This window comes from Plecotus auritus, assembly GCF_963455305.1.
Source record: "Plecotus auritus genome assembly, chromosome: 1".
Taxonomy (NCBI): domain Eukaryota; kingdom Metazoa; phylum Chordata; class Mammalia; order Chiroptera; family Vespertilionidae; genus Plecotus; species Plecotus auritus.
The window spans coordinates 83791517-83810249 of NC_137770.1; the positions used below are offsets into that span (position 1 = coordinate 83791517).

Here is an 18733-nt window from a genome sequence, read left to right on the forward strand (position 1 = left end):
CACTTACAGATGCAGGCAGCTGCCAGCAGGCGGCCAGCAGCGTAGGGGGCAAAGCAGCTCGGGAAGATGGGCTGCACCATGTAGTTGGCAAAGGTGATGGCGATGATGGCCTGGCTGGTGGGCTCGATGATGAGGAGGGAGGTCCAGAGTCGGATGAAGGCAGGGAGTCCCCCGAAGGCCTCGAGGATGTAGGCATAGCTGGCCCCAGACTTCTTAATGGTGGTGCCCAGTTCCGCATAGCAAAGGGCCCCAAAGACAGAGAAGATGCCCCCAACAGCCCAGATGACCAGGGAGAGGCCAAAGGAGGTACTGTGCATGAGAACGCCCTTAGGGGACACAAAGATGCCCGAGCCAATCATGTTCCCCACAATCAGGCACACGCCGTTCAGCAGCGAGATCTCCTTCTTCAGCTTCACCTGCTGGGATCCTGGGGGGGCCTCCTCCGCCAAAGGGGAGGCATCCCCCATGTGCTGGGAGGCCACTTCATACTTCACACCGTTAACCATGGCGGAGGAGGAGAAGAAAGGCTTCACCAGCTTCCTGGCATTGCCCTCTAAGGAAGAACAATGAAGATATACATCAGGTGGTTGGCAATTCCATAGAATGCTCCCCCCATAGGGCCAGTATGGGCAACCCGCTCCACCTACCAGGGCAGAGAACTCTCTCTTGCTTCCCACCCATTAAACTCTTCTTCTCGTGGGGGCTATGGCTCATCAAAACAACCCCAACTTGAATCATTCCCCAGAGAGATGATCGTGAGGCTGGTGCTGCCTACCTGATTTACAAAATAGAAAGCTGAATCCTGGTTCTATCTGAGCCTGCTGTGATAAGAGGCAGGAATTAGGGCAATCATCTGGCAGTTACCAGGTGTAAGCACAGTGATTTGAGCTGGCATTTTCCAGCCTTACCTCAAAAAAGTCTGTCTTGCCTCCAATTTCAGACTCACCTCTCACCCGTGCTGAGATGCAACACGAGGAACCAACCTTGCAAGCAAATAATCTGTGGGTTCTCCTGACAACACTGCTCTTTTCCCCCAAGGATTCTAGCTCTGGCAAACATAAAGGCTTCAGAGATTTCTTGCTGGAAACCCACCACCATCACCTGCATAGGTGAAGTCTTCAACCCTAGCAAAGTCCCAGCAGCCTCACCCCACCCTGAAAGAAGACAGGCTATTCTTCTCCTTTCCCAGATACCTTTCCCAGTCAGTATTTTAGATCCCCTGCCACCAAGTCCCTCACATCAGCACAGCTGCATCACCCCAAATAGTATGAATGGGAAAAGGGTGATCCAAATGTGCAGCCCAACCTAGAGATGACTGGAGTCAGCTGATGACCACTCCCTAATCTGGAGATACAGCACCGAAAACCAAGGCCAAGAAACAGCTGAAGTGGGGCAGCTGATGCCGGCACCGCAGAGCAGGAGACAGCTGAGAGAAAGGCAGGCGAGAGTGGAGAGATACTAGGGCTAGAGGCACTGGGGAGAGGAAATGATCAGACACTGCGCAGCAGCAAAGGGGGCTGAGGACAAGTGAGTGGGGCTGAAAGAGAGCGTGGGTAGCACTCACTACCTGGCCAGAGGTGTAAGCAGGTTCCTGCGGAGGCAGCAGCCAGTGGAGGTCAGGAGCTGCGCTCTGACCACTCCTCCTCCTCAGCCAGCAGTGAAAGGAATGGCCGGCCAATTGCTTACGGTCTTAAGTCAAATCAAGAAGTCAAGAAGGGCGGAGGGAATGAGGGCGGGGGAGAGAAGTATTAAGCAACTGTCTGGGTCCAAGGTTCACTGGCCCCTCACCCCTGGAAAAAAGGGCAGCTAGGAGCTCTGGGCTCAGCACTTTCCAAGATAAGAAAGGCGCTCCCTCAGGAATCTCCTTTGACAAGGAACAGAACAAAGGACTGGCAGCTGGGCATGGCTCTGAAGCCCCAGGGAAACTGTCCCCTAGCAAATTAGCCCTGATAAGGCCCGGGCAGTGGCTGAGAAGGGCCCTACCCTAGCCCACTTCTCTCTCATCCCAAACAAGGAAGGCAGGAGGATTGCACAACGTGACTCCACTCCGAAGGGTTGTTCATGCGCTGAGATTAGAGGAAGTGTGAGTGCAATCCCTGCACCTCGTGACTGGCCATCCTAAGAGGAGAACTCTGCACACTTCCCCACGGTTGAGGAGTGGCTGACCCTGAACTTGAGCCAGTACCCCACAGTTGAGCCTCAAGCTACTTCCAAGGAAACCAGGTCAAAAAAGTATACCCAAACCTCTGGCTGTATTCCCTCCCCAACATGTGCCCTTTCATCTTTAAAAAGACATACCAGGATCTTTGGGTAAGCATAATTCTTATAAACACCTCCCCAAATACAAGTTAACTCCAATTTCCTAAAAATATGGGGAAATAAGATTTCCCTGAACATACAGATCCAGAACAGAAAGAAAAAGTAGAGTATTTTTTGGAAATCATAGAAATCATTATTTTACTTTTATAGTCTAGTTAAATATGGTATTTGGTGTCTCTTTTGCCAAAAGAAATATATTCTATCCCTTCTGAAATGCAACTACCTGTCCCTTTCCACAACGTTTCTAAAAACCCTCTTTGGTTATTCTACAACCGGAGAATAAAAACCCAAGGGACCTTATCTTTACCCTACACCCTCCCATCCTAGCCCCTTAAAATTTATTTTTAAACCAAGAGGGTGATCCAGATGTTAGCCTTCCCAGAGATTTTGCTTCTCCCAAGCCACCCTCACAAATGTCTGAAATCTGTGGATGAAAAAAAAAGGGGGATTATATGAAAAGCAACCTCACAGGATAATCTAATCATAAATTCCTAACCAGGCAAGTCATGTTAGGTAGTCACACCCCTATATATAGGTATATAACTTCTTTACTAAAAGGCTTATCTTTGGCTTAAGCGAGCCCTGTACATTGCTCCTATACATATAGGTTACACACCTTTGAAATGCCCCTCCTTCTAGTATATGCCCACCCTTTTAGGACCTCCTTCCAAGACATGACCACCCTCAAGAATGCACATAACCTTAACCTATAATCTAAGCCCCACCTTACTTTTCCCCACCTTCATGTAATCTTCTTTATATTTCTTCCTTAATTTCAAATGCATTAAAGAAACTATAATACTGTTATTCTCAGGACCATATGAGAACTTGCTTCCCTGGCATATGTTGCCAGTTTGGCCCAAGTAAACTCATAAAAATTCTCTATAGGTCTGCCTGGCCGGTATGGCTCAGTGGTTGAGCTTCAACCTATGTATGAACCAGGGTTTGATTCCCGATCAGGGTACATGCCCGGGTTGAGAGCTCAATCCCCAGGGTGGGACATGTAGGAGGTTCCCTGTCACTGATTCTCTCTCATCATTGATGTTTCTATCTCTCTATCCCTCTCCCTTCTTCTCTAAAATAATATATATATATATATATATATATATATATATATATATATATATATATAATTTTTTAAAATTCTCTGCAGGTTTGGACATTTCTTATGTCCACAAATCTGTCCAGAGGAGACTGTCCTTCTCTCCAGGTGCCCCCTAAATACTCCTGTAAGAATAATAGCTGTCATTTATTGAGCACTCATCGGGGCTAGACACACTGCTAAGCACCTAAATGCCTGATCTCATTTAATCCTCCCTGCAGTACATTAAGGCAGGCACTAAGTCCCATGCCAGGTGGCAAACTGGTGAGGGAGGCTAGCCAATAGAGCCCAAGATCTTAACTGGCACTGCCATACCTCTCCAAGCCCCCCCGGCCCCGCCACCTGCCCAGCCTCTAGGCCTTCCTCAGACAAGAAAGCATTTCAGATGGCTCCCTAAATGAATTATCTAGAGGAGGCAGTGATTAAATTAAAAAGAAAGCCTCTGCCCTCCTTCACCCTAAAGCCTAGACCTTCCAACAAAGCCCATCCATCTCCCTCCTGACTCTCTTCCCCTTTCTCTCTCTTTGCAGGGGATTACAAGTCCTCTTGGCAGCACTGCCCTTGCCAGGGTGCCCACTTCTAAAGCAAACAAGGCACAGGGAAATGCATCATCATGCCTGCCCTTTTAAGACCAAATTCCCTGGCACCAAGGGGTGGGCATGTGTCCTAATGGGACGTTAAAAAAAAAAAAAAAAAAAGCAATGAAGGCGGGATAAAGGAAGGAGAGAGCATGAGGGAAAGTGGGGAGAGAAGCCTGTAGGTGTTAGTTCCTGGGTAGTGGTAACTGAAAGGTGAAAGACTCCTCTTAGAATCTTGGGACACTCCAGCCAACAGCATACCCTAGCGGACTCACCAGGAATGCTACAAGTAGACCCTCATCCTAGCCTACGCTTCACTGGCCCACACAAACTGGGTAGAGGTGGCTACCCTTCGTGGAAAAGATGCCCCCTCTTTTCTCAACCACTGCCCAGCACCAGAGCTATGGCAGAGAGGCACCATCTTTGGCAGCTCACATCCCCCCCTGAGACCCTGGTTCACAGGGTGCTGCTTCCACCAGTTAGGCAGCCTGGGACCAGCAGGACCTCTCCTAAAGGGCTCTTTACAGAAGAACTCTGCAGAGTCTGGAGCCCTGTGAGATAAAGGCGTTCCAGATACGCAGCACCCTTGTTTTCTTCCCCTGTGTGACGTGCATTCGGGACCTAGTGGAGATTACAGGACAGCACACATCCCACAGCCTGTGGGAGAAGTTGCACTTCAGGGGTTCAGGAAACACAGGTAGCAGGGCCCCCAGCATGCAGTGCCTGGCACAGCAGCCAGTGGAACCCCTTGCCCTGACCCTACCCATGAATGGCAACACCAAAACACCCTTCCTCCAGGAACCAGCACACAGCTCAGGGTCTTGGCTCCTCAGTCAAGCACAGGGAGGTAAACGTGAGCAGATACTTTCTCCCCCAGGGACCCCATGTCCTGCCTTCCTAGCTCCAACTGGTCTGTGCTGCCTCCCTAACAACAGAAACAGAAAACAGATACACTCTGGTACAGCTAGATTGCCCCATCACCCCAAGCTGGAAGCTCAGCTCCTCCCTCCCCAGTTCTCCATTTGTTTTTCTATGCTCCACTGTGGCTACGACAGCCCCTTTTTAAAAAAAGTGAAACAAGAAATTGTTTACTCCTGTGGCCAGGACTTCCACTAACGTAGGGCTGAAGTCTCTGGGCAGAGGGCTCTGCCTGGGGAGGTCAGAGCTAGGACCAGGAAACAAGAGGCTATTGAGTCTCCTCCATCAGTCAATTTTCAGGACTCTCACTCCATCCTCCTCCTGCACTTCCCCTCTCACCCATTGTCCCCGACTCCCACCTCTTACCTGTCCCTTGCCCTTTGGGCAGGTTCGAGGAGGAGGGGCTACCAGCACGCTGGGACTAGGGGGAGGGAAAGGTGCTAAGAGGGGCACCAGGGTATGGCTGGAGCTGCAGCAGCTGTTGACTCTGGGGAGCAGAAAAGGCAGAGGGTGCCGACCAAATGAAAAACAGGAAAACATATGTGTGACTCTGGCCAGCAGCGGCAGCGGGGAGGGGCCTGGATGACGGGCTGGAGCTGGGACCCAGAAGACCTCAAAGCCTGCCCGCCCCCCTCTAGGCTCCTCCTCTTCCCTACCTCAGCCCCCCGAACTTCCTTGTTGCCCTACATTTACTCCCAGGGACTTGCAGTGCCCTTCTCAGAGCCTTTACAACTCTTCCCCATAATTCCATTTCCTCTGCATCTCCCCCTGGAATACTATCATTGGTCCTGCAGAGGGCATAGGACCCATGGCTAGGGCAATAATGGACCTCTGTGGCCTCATCTCTAGTCTCAGTGCCATGTCAGCCCCTAGGTAAAGCAATGACAAGGAATGTCACTTGTGGGGGTACAGGTGAGCACATACCTAAACGCTAAGCAAGCCCACTCACAACTCAGGTCCCCAGTTGGTTCAGGTGATGTGTGTGTTGCGAAGGAAGGCCCCCTTAGGTGGCCTGGCACAGGGCTAATGAGTTGGCACCCCTCCAAAACAGGATTATTTAAATATTTGTTGAATGTTTATTTAACAAAAGTAGGGAAATACGATTTTCTGGGAATAAAAACTGTTAGCCTCATTCTTTCTATTCAAAATTAGAACTTATTACATTAATTCATTACATACACTTTCTGAAGCAGACAACAACTTGGTAGCCATATTAAACTATTTAAAATGTTGATACAGCCCTGGCCAGTGTGGCTCAGTTGGTTGAGTATCATCCCATGCAACCAAGTTTGCCAGTTCAATTCCTGGTCAGGGCACATGCCCAGATTTCAGGTTCGATTCCTGGGGCTGGAGGGAGGAGGAGGGGGCATGTAGTAGGCAGCCCATCAATGTTGCATTCTCACATCGATGTCTCTCTCCCTCTCCCTTCCTCTTTCTCTAAAAATCAATTTAAAGTATTTTTTTTTTATGTAGATACAGCATAAATCTCTCTCAGGGAGTGGCACTTCACAGGGTATGGTGCATTCTCAGAATTCCAGCTGTGACTGCTGCCTTTAGGCAACTGAAAGCTGGTCACAGGACTACATCGTGCAACTTATACCTGTACCTGCATGTTGCAAAATTATTCTGGAGACAGGCTGTCCAGGTAAGCAGTTGTTAAGGATCTCTCAGTGGATGGGAGCCAACTTACAGTTCAACAAGAGACAGACAGAAATCAGAGTTCACTGGCACCAGATGTCTGAATTACTCCCAGAATCATTTAGTGCCCTTTTAGACCCAGGCTGCTGCCTGGCTGGCCTGCCCCTTTATCCTACTCTGGGGTCAGGTCCAACTTGTAAATGAGGGAAGTCTTGGAAAGTCTACAGCTGCCCCTCGGCTCTGGGCCCTGCTCTCTCACTCCACTCCAGCCACACTGGCCCTGCTGCTACCACACAAGCATGCTCCTGACTAAGTGCTTTTGCAATTGCTGTTTCCTCTGCCTGGAACATTCTTCCCAGAGATATTGTTCATTCCTTCACTCCATTCAGGTCTGTGTTTAAACACCACCTAGCAGAGTCCTTCCTGGGGAGTCTCTGAAGAAGCTACATGCTTGACTTTTCTTCAAGGGCACTCACTACCACTCCTGAGTTGGGAGTTCAATGGAGTTCATTGGTTGTCGACTCCCGCACTAGAATGCACGCACCACCAGAGCTTTATGCCCAGTACAGGGCACATATAGACCAAGACAAGTTTGCTGGAAGAATAAATGAAGGAATGAACAATGTTGTCCACACACACACACACACACACACACACACACACACACACCACTGATTTCCTAGCGGACTGGCTCTGGGAATGCCCTTGAACTTGCCCTTCTGGCCCACCTGAAGAAGCTGCTGCTGCTCTGGTTCCTAAGCAAGGGATATTTAGAAGTGTTGGTTCTTCTTTAGAGTAATGGGTTGAAAGGAAGGGGAAGGTATAACGTTCAGGTTTACTGGGGGGCCTAGAATGATCTGAAATGGACTTTTTGTTTCATTAGTAGGAAAACCAAAAGGCCCTCCTCTCGTGCGCTCTCGCACATCCGGAAAGCTCTCAATGCTCGGTCGCACACCCAGGCTCGGGTGACCCCTCTGGATGCCAGGAGAGCAAAGTGCGGTGGCCGCGCAGCGGTGAAAGGGCGGAGGGAAGGCAGAGCGAGGAGCGCTCAGGTCCACGCAAATGCAGCAGGTGGGTTTCGAGAAGAGTGGAGCCCACCCTTAAGCATGAGCTCTTCCCAGACCCCGCTCCCCGCGACCCCGCCCTCAGCTCTCTCTGCCCTTCCGGGCGGCCCTCGCCCCGTCCCCACACGCCTCCGCCCCCGCCCAGCTGGCTGGCCGCTGCTCACCTTTGCCCCTTTCCCCCGCTTTCCCTCACCCAGCCACACTTTCCCAGGCCCGGCCCCTTCAGGTCAGCCCCGCCGCCTCTTTAGTTCCGCGTCCGCGGCCCTGGGATCGCGCCTTCCCATACCCCGAACCTGCCCCGCCCGCCCTCAATTCCCATCCAGAGGTCGGTCTTCCCGGATGCACAGGTCTAGCTGCGGGGGCCGAACCCCGTTCTGCCTTGGGGGGCCTGGACCCCACTTCACCCGGCGTCCCTTCCGTTCCTCCCGGGCTCCATGAAGCGCTACAAGAGGGGGTTGTGGTGGGTATCCGCGCAGGGCGCAAAGGGCGAGAACCGAGGACCGCATAACCCGCCCCCTGCCTTCTCCTGGCCCAGGCACAGCTGCGCGGCCCCTCGGAAAGGAAAGTGACCGCGGACACTCCGCTGCGCGTCCTCCGCCCCGGGAACGCTCAGCTTCCTCTTCCCTCCCGGCCAATCCTGCTCGAGCGGGCGGACCGACGGGGGTCTGGGCGAGAGCCCCAAACCCTGGCAACCCCGCCTCCGGCCCCGAGACGAGCGGCGGCAACTGTGAGGGACTCTGGACTGCAAAGCCCGTTCGGAGAGAAGAGGGAACCGCGCGCGATCCGAGCCCGGGGAGGGGTCTCCCGGAAGGGCGTCTCCGGCCCTGGTTCTCCACTCCCCGCCCCCTCGGGGGAGCTGTTGCGTCAGTTTCGAGATCCCAAATTAAGGAAAGTGGTCTCCACGGGGCCAGATAGGTGTCGGGCAGTAGAGCCGCCGCCAGGGGGCAGCACTTAACAAAAAATGTTCGGGCTAAGGGTGCCCGGGAGGCCAGTCACCAAAGCACCTTCCAATCTGAAGTCTTAGAAGCAGCGTGGACCCCACAATAGAGGGATTTGCTGGGCTAGTTCAAAAAAGGCATTTGGAAATGCTTCCACATGTTTTAAGGCTAAAGGATGACTTATAAATAATAGTTACCTTTTTTTGTATACCTTTTGGACAGTCTCGCTTTGCAGTTTTAAAGCCAACTTTGCTCCTCTGCAGAGATTCACAGAGCCACCCTCCTTCAAGACCAGTGTGGGGGAAAGGCACACTGCTGAAGAGACTTCAAAGCTATCAGACAAGAAAAAGTAGTGTAGCCCTAGCTGGTTTAGCTCAGTGGATAGGGCATCGGCCTGCGGACTGGAGGGTCCCGGGTTCCATTCCAGTCAAGGGCACATGCTGGGGTTATGGGCTCGGTCCCCAGTAGGGGGCCTGTAAGAGGCAGCCAATCAATGATTCTCTCTCATCATTGATGTTTCTACCTCTCTTCCTTCCTCTCTGAAATCAATGAAAAGATATTTTTTTTAAAAGTAGTGTAGTCCGAGGTCATACTAATTTATTTATTTTTAAATATATATTTTATTGTTTTTTTTTACAGAGAGGGATAGAGAGTTAGAAACATCGATCAGCTGCCTCCTACACGCCCCCTACTGGGGATGTGCCCGCAACCAAGGTACATGCCTTTGACCGGAATTGAACCTGGGACCCTTCAGTCTGCAGGCCGAAGCTCTATCCACTGAACCAAACCGGTTAGGGCACCGAGGTCATACTAATTTAGTAGGGATTTAACAGCCATGAGAAAAGAAAAGGAATATGTTATGTAAGTAATAAAATAATATGCAAAGCAATGTATTGTGTGAGTCGGTGGTTTCTAGCCATCAATTCCCACAGTTCTTTGTTTGTTTATTAATCCTCATCCGAGGATATTTTTTCCATTGCTTTTTAGAGAGAGTGAAAGGGAGGGAAGGAGAGACAGACAGACAGACAGACACACACACACACACACACACACACACACATCCGTTGCCCCAGCCAGGGCAGGGATCAAGCCTGTAACCCAGGTACATGCCCTTGACCGGAAGTCAAACCCATGACCCTTCAGTGCTTGGGGCAACTCTTTAACCACTGAGAACACTGGTGAGGGCAATTTCCACACTTCTTGCTGAGTGTGATAGTGATTTGATCTTGAGCTGTCCTAAGAAGGAAGGTAAGGAAGGAATATGAAATAAGACATTTCCCCAACCTTAGAATTTGGTCACAAGCATGCAAAAAGGGGAAGAGTATACAAAATGAGGTGGAATTGGCAACCCCTCCCCCCACACTCCTCCCCCCCCCCCCCCCCAGTCAGCTTTACTTATGCTCTTTCTCCAACATCATCATTATTCATCACAATGGTTAAAAAAGCACCTAATTTGCCTGGCCAATGTTAGCTGTCAGTACTAGTTCTCTCTTTCCCCCTCTTTCTCAAAATCCTCACTCATATTTCCTGCTATTTACAACCCATGGATTGTCACCCTGTCACATCAAAATAACCACGTCAAAGGCTGAACTTGTCTTCCTTCCCAAGACATTTTCCCTTCCATATTTCCCAGTTTTCCTAGTCAAACTTCCTATCCTGCCCCCAAAGTTCTCCAGCTCTAGCTCCTTTATTCCCACAGCTATTCAAGTATTACATGTGTTCACTTCTGCATGTGGAGTTCACAGTGTCCACCCACCCTATTTGTGCACTTCAATGCATATACCCTACTTTTTATTTTACAAATCAGTGGTGTCCCCCTACTGTGTGAGCTACTAGAATAGAGGTATCTTGCTGGTTCGGTTCTACAAACATTATAAAGATAGAGCATTGGTGGTAGTGCCAACCTGTCACCTTTCTTGCCAATCTTGAATGTTGACACTGAGGTTATTTGTCCAATGCTTGGTTTCTACTACTTGATTCCCTAACTATAAACTATGTAATGGGATTCCAGTGCTGTCTGCCTCAGTTGTCTGTCTCAGAACCTGCCAAAGGCACATGGAACCTGCCAAAGGCACGTGGAGCCCAGCTTAAGAAAGGTGTCACTCAGTGGTTATTGCAACTGTAAAACAGTAAATCCACAGCCATATTTTGGTTCAATTTCCTGATCTCTGAAAACCACAAACAATCTGTATAACTGATTACTTCCTGGGCTGTCTTACCTACTTTACAGGTTTATTATGAAAATTGTAGAAATCACTTATATACAAGTGCTTTTTGATAAGTGAAAATTGAGTGTACGAATGTAAGTTAGATAACAACGGTACTCTATTGCCTTATTTCCCTTGCTTAGTTTTTTGGGTCCATCTGGTGTTTTATAGCCAAGTTTCTTTTGTCCCCATCCCTTCTTCTGGTTCAGCCCTAGCCTATACTATTCTTATTGTTATCAAAATAGCTTCTTTTACTTCTTAAACTAGGATCCACCCTTCCCCTCTTTCAAAGCACAGTTCAGAGGCACCTCCTGTGGAAAAAGTTCCCAGTCTTGCAGAAGGAAATGATAATTTTTTTTAACAAAGAATCAACTAATGAATGCATAAGTGGAACAAGAAATCAATGTTTTTTTCTCTCACTCCCCCCTTCTCTCTAAAAAGATCAATTAAAATTTTTTAAATGTTTGCACAAATGTGATATATTAAACTTTTAAAAAATATTTTTTTATTGATTTCAGAGAGGAAGGGAGGAGAGAGAGATAGAAACATCAATGATGAGAGAGAATCATTGATCAGCTGCCTCCTGCACATCCCTGGGATCAAGCCTGCAACCTGGATGGAGCCCTCGTCCAGAACCGAACCCGGGACCGTTCAGTCCACGGGCTGCCGCTCTATCCACTGAGCCAAACCAGCTAGGGCTAAAGTTTTTTAAATGAAAAAATTAAGGATGACTTACCCAAGGCAAGCAAGTAATTAAAAAAGAGGAAGGAGTTACAGATCTGGATTTGCCACTTACTGGTACCTACCTCACAAGGTTGTTACAATGTGTGCTGATTGCTTTTATAAAAATTGAATCAGATCCTAGCTTGTTACTTCTTCCTCAAGAAAGCCTTGACAACCTACCCTAGATCAAGTTTCCATTGATTTCACCAACATCACACACTTCCCTTCCCAGCACTTATCTCAGAATTAATATTACAGTGATGTGTGATTATTTGATTATTGTCTTCTCTCTATAGACTGGGAGCTCTAGCAGAATAATGATGTCTGTCTTGATCTCCATAGAATCTCCTGCGCTTAATACGGTGCTGGTCACAGACCTCTTCAATTTCGATGGATAGCCCTGGCCTGGGTGGTTCCTTGGTTGGGCATAAGTGGGGTGCACCAAAAGGTCACCCGTTCAATCCTGTCAGGGCACATATGGTTGGGATGCATACAGGGGGCAGCCAATCATGTCTCTCTCCCCCTTCCTCTCTCTCTAAACATTCAATAAAAGCATACTTTAAAAATTGTCTCTGTTGGATAAGTGAGTGAAAACTGAAGCCCGAACTTTCTGATTCACTCTAGGTTTGACTCTTAGGCTGGGAAAAATATGTTACAGGGCTGAGGGACAGTATAAGGTAACTTGTATGTTACTCCACTGAGATAAACTATAAATTTCAAAGAACCGCCGCAGGGAAGTCGTAGAAACAGTTCAGAGGACACAACTTCCACTGAGGAAGTATCCACCACTGAGGATGCACACGATGATCGATCGGTCTGGTGCAAAATCCCAGCCGCAATCTCGTCCTTTTCTTCCGTACAGTGCCCCAAGATGGCGGGGCCCGTGATTGAAAACCAAGTTCAAGATGGCGGCTTCCTACTCCCCCCCCCCGCCCCCGCCAAGGAGTAGCGCGTGGCCACTGCGGCCACGCCCACTTCCGGTTCCTCGCCCGCAGCATGGCTGCTTTAGGTATTCTGCTCTTCAGTAAGTGGGCTCGGGAGCCCGCGGGGGGAGAGGGGGTCTGGGGTCCCTGGGCTGGCAGCACGGCCTCTCTCTCGCCTCTGCCGTTTTCCCAGCAGGTGCCCGGAGGCTGCATGGCAGCGCGGCGGCTCGGGCGGGTAGCCGGTGGAGACTCCAGTGAGTGTGCGTTTGGGGGAAGGGAAGATGGGGGTCCCGAAGCTGTGCTGAGTCCTAACCGAACTGTTTTTCTCCACCCAGTCAGGGCATGGCTGCCAACCCCTCGGGCTATGGGCCCCTGACGGAGCTTCCAGACTGGTCTTACGCGGGTGAGCGCTGATCTGATCTGATAGTTTGACCCGGAGAGAACGCCCCTGCAGAGAGCGGGGGTGGGGTAGAGGGGTGTCAAGGTGGCGGTGTGTCTGAGTGAACAATGTATTGAACTTTATAGGGGGAAGAAGCCCTACTGTTTATTTTGTAAATTAAACTAGGCCAATGGGAAATAAAGCTACACGGGATCTTTTAGGGTTGTGCAGATAAGCAGAAACAGTTCTGACTTGGAGAACCCCCGCCACTCCACGCCATGCCAGAGGAGAGAGTGAAAAGACTATCCTGTTTCTCAAACGGTGGTGTGGTTCTTAGAAAGTTCTCTGTGCTGAGTGCATTATTGAGAATTTGGTACCAAATGCAGGGAGAGCTCCTGGAAAGGCTGCCAACATGAGCATCACAGAGAGAGGAGTAGAAAAGTGAATAGTGAGGATGGTGGCCGCCCTTCAGAAAGGTCTCTTCCCTTTATTATTAAAAATAAATTTTAAAAGATTTTTTTTTATTATTATTTCAGAGATGAAAGGAGAGGGAGAGAGAGATAGAAACATCAGTGATGAGAGAGAATAATTCATTGGCTGCCTCCTGCACACACACACACACACCCCCCCCCCCCCCCCCACTGAGGACCGAGCCCAACCTGGGCATGTTCCTGAAGACCAGGAATCCAACCTACCTGGAATCCAGCATGACCTTCTGGTTCATAGGTCGATGCTCAACTACTGAACCACACAGGCTGGGCTCTTCCCTTCACTTAAAAAAACAAAAAACAAAGTAAAATAAAGATAAAAGAAATATTAGCCCTAGGAGGGAGAACCTTAGAAAAGTTGAAACCACTCCTCATGCCCATATAGGACTCCAGTTTACAGATAGGAAAACTGAGGCCTAGAAATGTGAATTGCCTGTGATCACCCACTAGGTAAGAGCAAAGCCAGGACTAGAACAGGGCAGAGGCCAGGCCCCCTTCAACAGCACACAGACCTGAGTATTAAAACCCTATTGGATTTTACAGGAGTATGATTTTGCTTAATCGGAGAGTTGCTGCCTGAGGAGGATGGTGAAGATTTTCTCTTGTCATTTACTAGGATCTTCTTGAAGTAGTATGGAATATTGGAAAGACTGGAATTTGGAATTGATTCTTTTTTGGTTGTTGTTAATCCTTAGCTGAGCATATTTTTCCATTGATTTTTAGAGATAGTGGAAGGGAAGGGGAGAGACAGAGAGAAACATCTATGTAAGAGAGATACATCAATTGGTTGCCTCCGGGACGTACCCAACCAGGGCTGGGGATTGAGCCTGCAACCAAAGTACGTTCCCTTGACTGGAATTGGAATCAGAATCAAACCCAGGACCCTTCAGTCTGCAGGGGCCGATGCTGTATTCACTGAGCCAAACTGGCTAGGGCTGGAATTGATTCTTTTTTAAAAATATATATTTTTTTATTGATTTCAGAGAGGAAGGGAGAGGGAGAGAGAGACAGAAACACCAATGATGAGAATCATCAATCGGCTGCCTCCTGAACACCCCCCCGTTGGGGATTGAGCCCGCAACCTGGGCATGTGCCCTTGACCGGAATCGAACTCTTCAGTCCTCAGGCCGACGCTCTATCCACTGAGCCAAACCAGCCAAGGCTGGAATTGATTCTTAATCCAGGCTTCTCTACTTGCTAACTTTGTGGGTCTTGGTCAAGTTACTTAATTGTATCTCTCAGTTTCCACATCTGTAAAAAATACCTATCTCATATGGTTCTTGTAAGGATAAAATGAAATGACCAATGTAAACACCTCGCATACACAACATTGGTTCCCTTTATTGATAAATAATATCTCTTACCTGTCTTGCCTTCAAACATTTGGGCAGAGAGTTCACTCTGTTTCTTTGTTGAAAATGCCCTTATCAACTCCATTATAAGCCATTTGAGATAGTTTATAGCAAGTCTGCAGATATTTATGAAATTTTTATTATGTGCATATGTGCCTACACTACACTATAGTGAAAGCTTAGCAATACGGTCCCTGATCCCAAGGAACTTAAAGTCCAGCTGGGAAAACAAAGCATGGACATTTTAAAAATTAAATGATAACACTTCAGTGCTCTGCTCCTTTCCAAAACAATTTGAGATGGCTAAATAAAGTTAAAAACAATAGTACAATAAATGTCACAAGGCAAATAGATGAGTATTAAATGAATGATATACGCTTCTTTTTTTCTCTTTTTTATTGTGATGAGAAACATACACAATTTTCCTTTATAGAGTGGTCCCCCTGATATTTCAAGTACCCGCCCCCCGGCCTGTACATAGCTATTACAATATTATTTTTTTCTCCCATTGACCTCTCCCCTGCCATTCCTACCCCCCAGCACATGCCCTCACCTCTCCCCTCCTCCCCCAGTGTCTGTGTCCATTGGTAATGCTTATATACATGCATACAAGTCCTTTGATTGATCTACCCCCACCTTCCCTCTGAGGTTTGACAGTCAGTTCAATGCTTCTCTGTCTCTGGATCTATTTTGGTTCATTAGTTTATGTTCACTATATTCCACATTTGAGTGAGATGTGATATTTATCTTTCTTGGACTGGCTTATTTCGCTTAGCATAATGTCCTCCAGGTCCATCTATGCTCTTGCAAATGGTAAGAGTTCCTTCTTTTTTACAGCAGCATAGTATTCCATTGTGTAGATGTACAACTGTTTTTTAATCTGTTTCTTTGTTGATGGGCACTTAGGTTGTTTCCAAATCTAGTTAGCTATGGTAAATTGTGATATGCACTTCTTTCAGAAGAGATTTTTAAGAGAAGGGTTTCTGGGACAGGTAGGGCTTGAGGTGGGCCTAAGGATGAGAATTTGGCTGGAAGGAAAGGCAAGAGGTGTTTGTTATGGAGTTAGGTGGAATTTAACAAAGATTCGAGGTGAGTAGAACAGTGATCAGTTTGCTTGAGTGGGGGCTTTATGAAGATAAAACGTGATTCAACATTGCAAAGAACCTTGAATTCCAGGCCAATGAGGGGTGAGTGAAATACAATAGGAAAATGCCCAGGAGCTTATTCTTGATGGTTCTGGCATACTTCACCCTTGAAGATGAGAAACATGTTTTAGGGAAATTTTACAGTGGGTGTGAAATGGAAGAGGAGCTAGAAACTGGTTTTTCCCTCATTTCTGTCTGCTTTCACAAGGTGCTACAGGCCATATCTAACATTTGCCTTTTCTCTCACTTCTATCTCCAGATGGCCGCCCTGCTCCTCCGATGAAAGGCCAGCTTCGAAGACAAGCCCAAAGAGAAAAATTTGCAGTGAGTTGCTAGAGCCCCATCCAGGGCATGTAATCTGAGGGACAAAGTTTAAATTGTAATTTGTCTTGAGCTGTGTTGACACCTAAGCTAACATGTACCCCTCACACTGTCAAGGTTTTAACAGTACTGTGAGAAGGAAGGAATAGAGGGGGTACTCCAAGGGCAGGAGCCAGTAGTAGACATTCTGCCACACATTTTACTGTCTTCCCCCTGCTTCCCATCCCAGGACCTGCCCCCACCCCTTCCCCAGTCAGCAGTGTCATTTTCCAGCTGAAACCTCTGACTTTGATCTGTGAATGAAAGGATATATGGTGCAGAGCTCAAGCCCCAGATGTTATTCACACTGTTTTCCTGTCTGTTTCAGAGACGAGTTGTACTGCTGTCACAGGAAATGGATGCTGGATTACAGGCATGGCAACTTAGGCAGCAGGAGAAGTTGCAGGAAGAAGAACAGAAGAAGAAAAATGCTCTTAAACGTAAAGGGGCTGCTCTGCAGAGCCCACTACCACGTCAATAAAAAGCAACTCCTATCTCTTTTTCCCAGCCTTTTTTGTTGTTGTTGGACTCCAGGAAGAACAGGTTGTAAGAGCACTGCCTGGAAGGGCTGGCTACAGGCCCTCACCCCTGGCTCCCTTCCAGTTCAGGGATATCTTGCTCTGGGATATTTACCCCCTCCTTTGCAGGTCTTAGGACTGGCCCAACTTTGAGCAGTTACTGCTCTGCAAACATGAAAAGGGGGCCCCAGCTTACTTGGTCTTAGCCACCATTCAAGCCTTGAAAAACCTATACACAGCTCAGTCTGCATACAGTTACACATTTAATAAATATTTTTATGAAAAAGACTTTCCAGCTGAGGTCCATTTCTTGGCAAGCAACTGGTGTCAGTTTTCCTAAACCAGATACATGGCCCAAGAGGATACCAACACTGGGAAGGCTGACATGGGAAGAACCAGACTTGGGTGTTGCATGTTCTAAAGATTTGGATCTTGAGGTTTCCCTGGTTCTGACTGAATCCTAGAAATTGATTAGAGAGAGGACTGTCCTCCTGACAACAATTTATGTAGGGAGCCCTGGAGATAACCCCAAAAACAGTCATTGTGGGTTAGGTATATCCCATATACCTCCTACAAACCTGTTAGCTGCCCCCCAAGCCCTAGGGAAACCTTTCACTTAATTTTTAGAGAGAGAAACATCGATGGGCTGCCTGCTGTATGCCCCCTATTTGGGACTGAGCCTGAAAACCAGGAATCAAACCCGGGACCACTTCTTGGTGCATAGGACAACTCAACAAACTGAGCCACACTGGCTGGGCAAAACTTTCATCTTATTGATCGTGGATTCTGTGTAGAAAAGACCTTTGCTCTCATTACAATACAGAACACTGGACTTCTTTTCCCATTTTCATGTCACAAACTTGTGTTAGTTCCTGGATTTTTGGAGTTTCTTACCTGACCTAATTTCTGTCCAGCCTCCCAGTTATTCCTTCCCTTGCTTTCTTTCCCTCCCTTCTTCCCCCCAATACCTCTCCTTCCCTTCCCCTCTCTCTGACCAATGTAATTCTTGGGTCTTAGATTTCGCTGATGGTTGAGTTTTCTGTCTCCCACACTTTTCCTGCTTGTTGTTCTGCCTTTCCAGATCTAGTTCTCAACCTCTTATCTGTCTCCCTTTCTCAGCTTTAGCCTGCCCTCCCCCTTCCCTGCATACCTCCACCTTTTGTTCTCAGAGACTTCACTAGCCTGTCCTTGGAGATTTTACCCTTGAAGGAACTGCCTCCTTTTCCAGGGTACGGAATTAAACCCTGAAGTTCCAGCTTCCAATCTCTCTTCTAACAATTGCACCAAACTTGATTTGCCTTTTCCCAGATTCCATGGCCTTGCACCCCTTTCCTCCCCAACCAGTTCTAATTTAAGGATCAGCCAGATTGTAAATGGCATAATAAAGAGAGCACATTTGTTTTTTTACAAGGATGGGACCCCCTCACCCCCATTCAGTGTGGTTGTAGGGTTTGTTGATGGGTAGTTGGGTTTTGATATTGCTTTTTTTGTTTGGTTGGTTGGTTGTTTTTTATTGATTTCAGAGAGGAAGGGAGAGAAACATTAATGATGAGAGAATCATCCATGGCTGCCTCCTGCACGCCCCCCTCTGAGGATCGAGCTCACAACCCGGGCACGTGCCCTTGGCCAGAATTGAACCAGGACCCTTCAATCCACAGGCCGATGCTCTATCCACGGAGGCAAACTGGCTAGGGCTGATAACTGTTTTTGTTTGTTTGTTTGCAACAGGGACAGAGGTGGTTGTCAAGAATAAGAGACAGCCGAAACTGGTTTGGCTCAGTGGATAGAGCCTCGGCCTGTGGAGTGAAGGGTCCCGGGTTCGATTCCGGTCAAGGGCATGTACCTTGGTTGCGGGCACATACCCAGTGGGGGGTGTGCAGGAGGCAGCTGATCGATGTTTCTCTCTCATTGATATTTCTAGCTTTCTATCCCTCTCCTTTCCTCTCTGTAAAATACCAATAAAATATATATATTTAAAAAAAAAGAATAAGAGACAAAGATTCAATTTGGTTTAGTCACAGGTCCCAACAGACAATCCCCTAACCCAGGTCTCAGGACATGGAAGACCCCCCTCCACATCC

At 48.1% G+C, this 18733-nt stretch overlaps 2 protein-coding genes across 6 annotated transcripts in view; one reads left to right on the forward strand and one right to left on the reverse strand.

Moving 5' to 3' along the window:
- The window catches only part of SLC7A7 (solute carrier family 7 member 7), a 33538-nt gene extending 28075 nt beyond the window's left edge, over positions 1-5463 (reverse strand). The window contains exons 1-2 of one of the 2 annotated variants that reach the window (XM_080665345.1): positions 5284-5463; positions 8-553 (exon numbers count right to left, since the gene is read on the reverse strand). In XM_080665345.1, coding sequence (XP_080521471.1) covers positions 8-506 — 499 coding nt within the window. In that variant the 5' untranslated portion in view covers positions 507-553; positions 5284-5463. Of the gene's footprint in view, positions 1-7; positions 554-1567; positions 1673-5283 lie in introns of those variants that run through there. The other variant, XM_080665346.1, reaches the window with a different exon arrangement.
- A 6945-nt stretch (positions 5464-12408) lies between these two features.
- On the forward strand, positions 12409-16933 carry MRPL52 (mitochondrial ribosomal protein L52). 4 transcript variants are annotated; one of them, XM_080667744.1, is made up of 5 exons: positions 12409-12511; positions 12607-12664; positions 12746-12813; positions 16034-16098; positions 16463-16933. In XM_080667744.1, exons 1-5 carry the CDS (start codon positions 12484-12486, stop codon positions 16613-16615), a joined length of 372 nt encoding a protein of 123 aa, XP_080523870.1. In that variant the 5' UTR covers positions 12409-12483; the 3' UTR covers positions 16616-16933. The 4 variants fall into 4 exon arrangements, with proteins under 4 accessions (XP_080523870.1, XP_080523871.1, XP_080523869.1 ...); XM_080667745.1 differs by having other exon boundaries at positions 12459-12496; positions 12604-12664; XM_080667743.1 differs by having other exon boundaries at positions 12463-12511; positions 12604-12664.
- The last annotated feature ends 1800 nt before the right edge of the window (positions 16934-18733 follow it).

Excerpts from the sequence above, each read along its gene's own strand:
- MRPL52 (XM_080667743.1), top strand. The coding sequence starts at position 12,484 with ATGGCTGCTTTAGGTATTCTGCTCTTCA. Across the intron at positions 12,512-12,603 it reads TTTAGGTATTCTGCTCTTCA|CAGGTGCCCGGAGGCTGCAT; the intron begins GTAAGTGGGCTC and ends CCGTTTTCCCAG. Across the intron at positions 16,099-16,462 it reads CCCAAAGAGAAAAATTTGCA|AGACGAGTTGTACTGCTGTC; the intron begins GTGAGTTGCTAG and ends TGTCTGTTTCAG.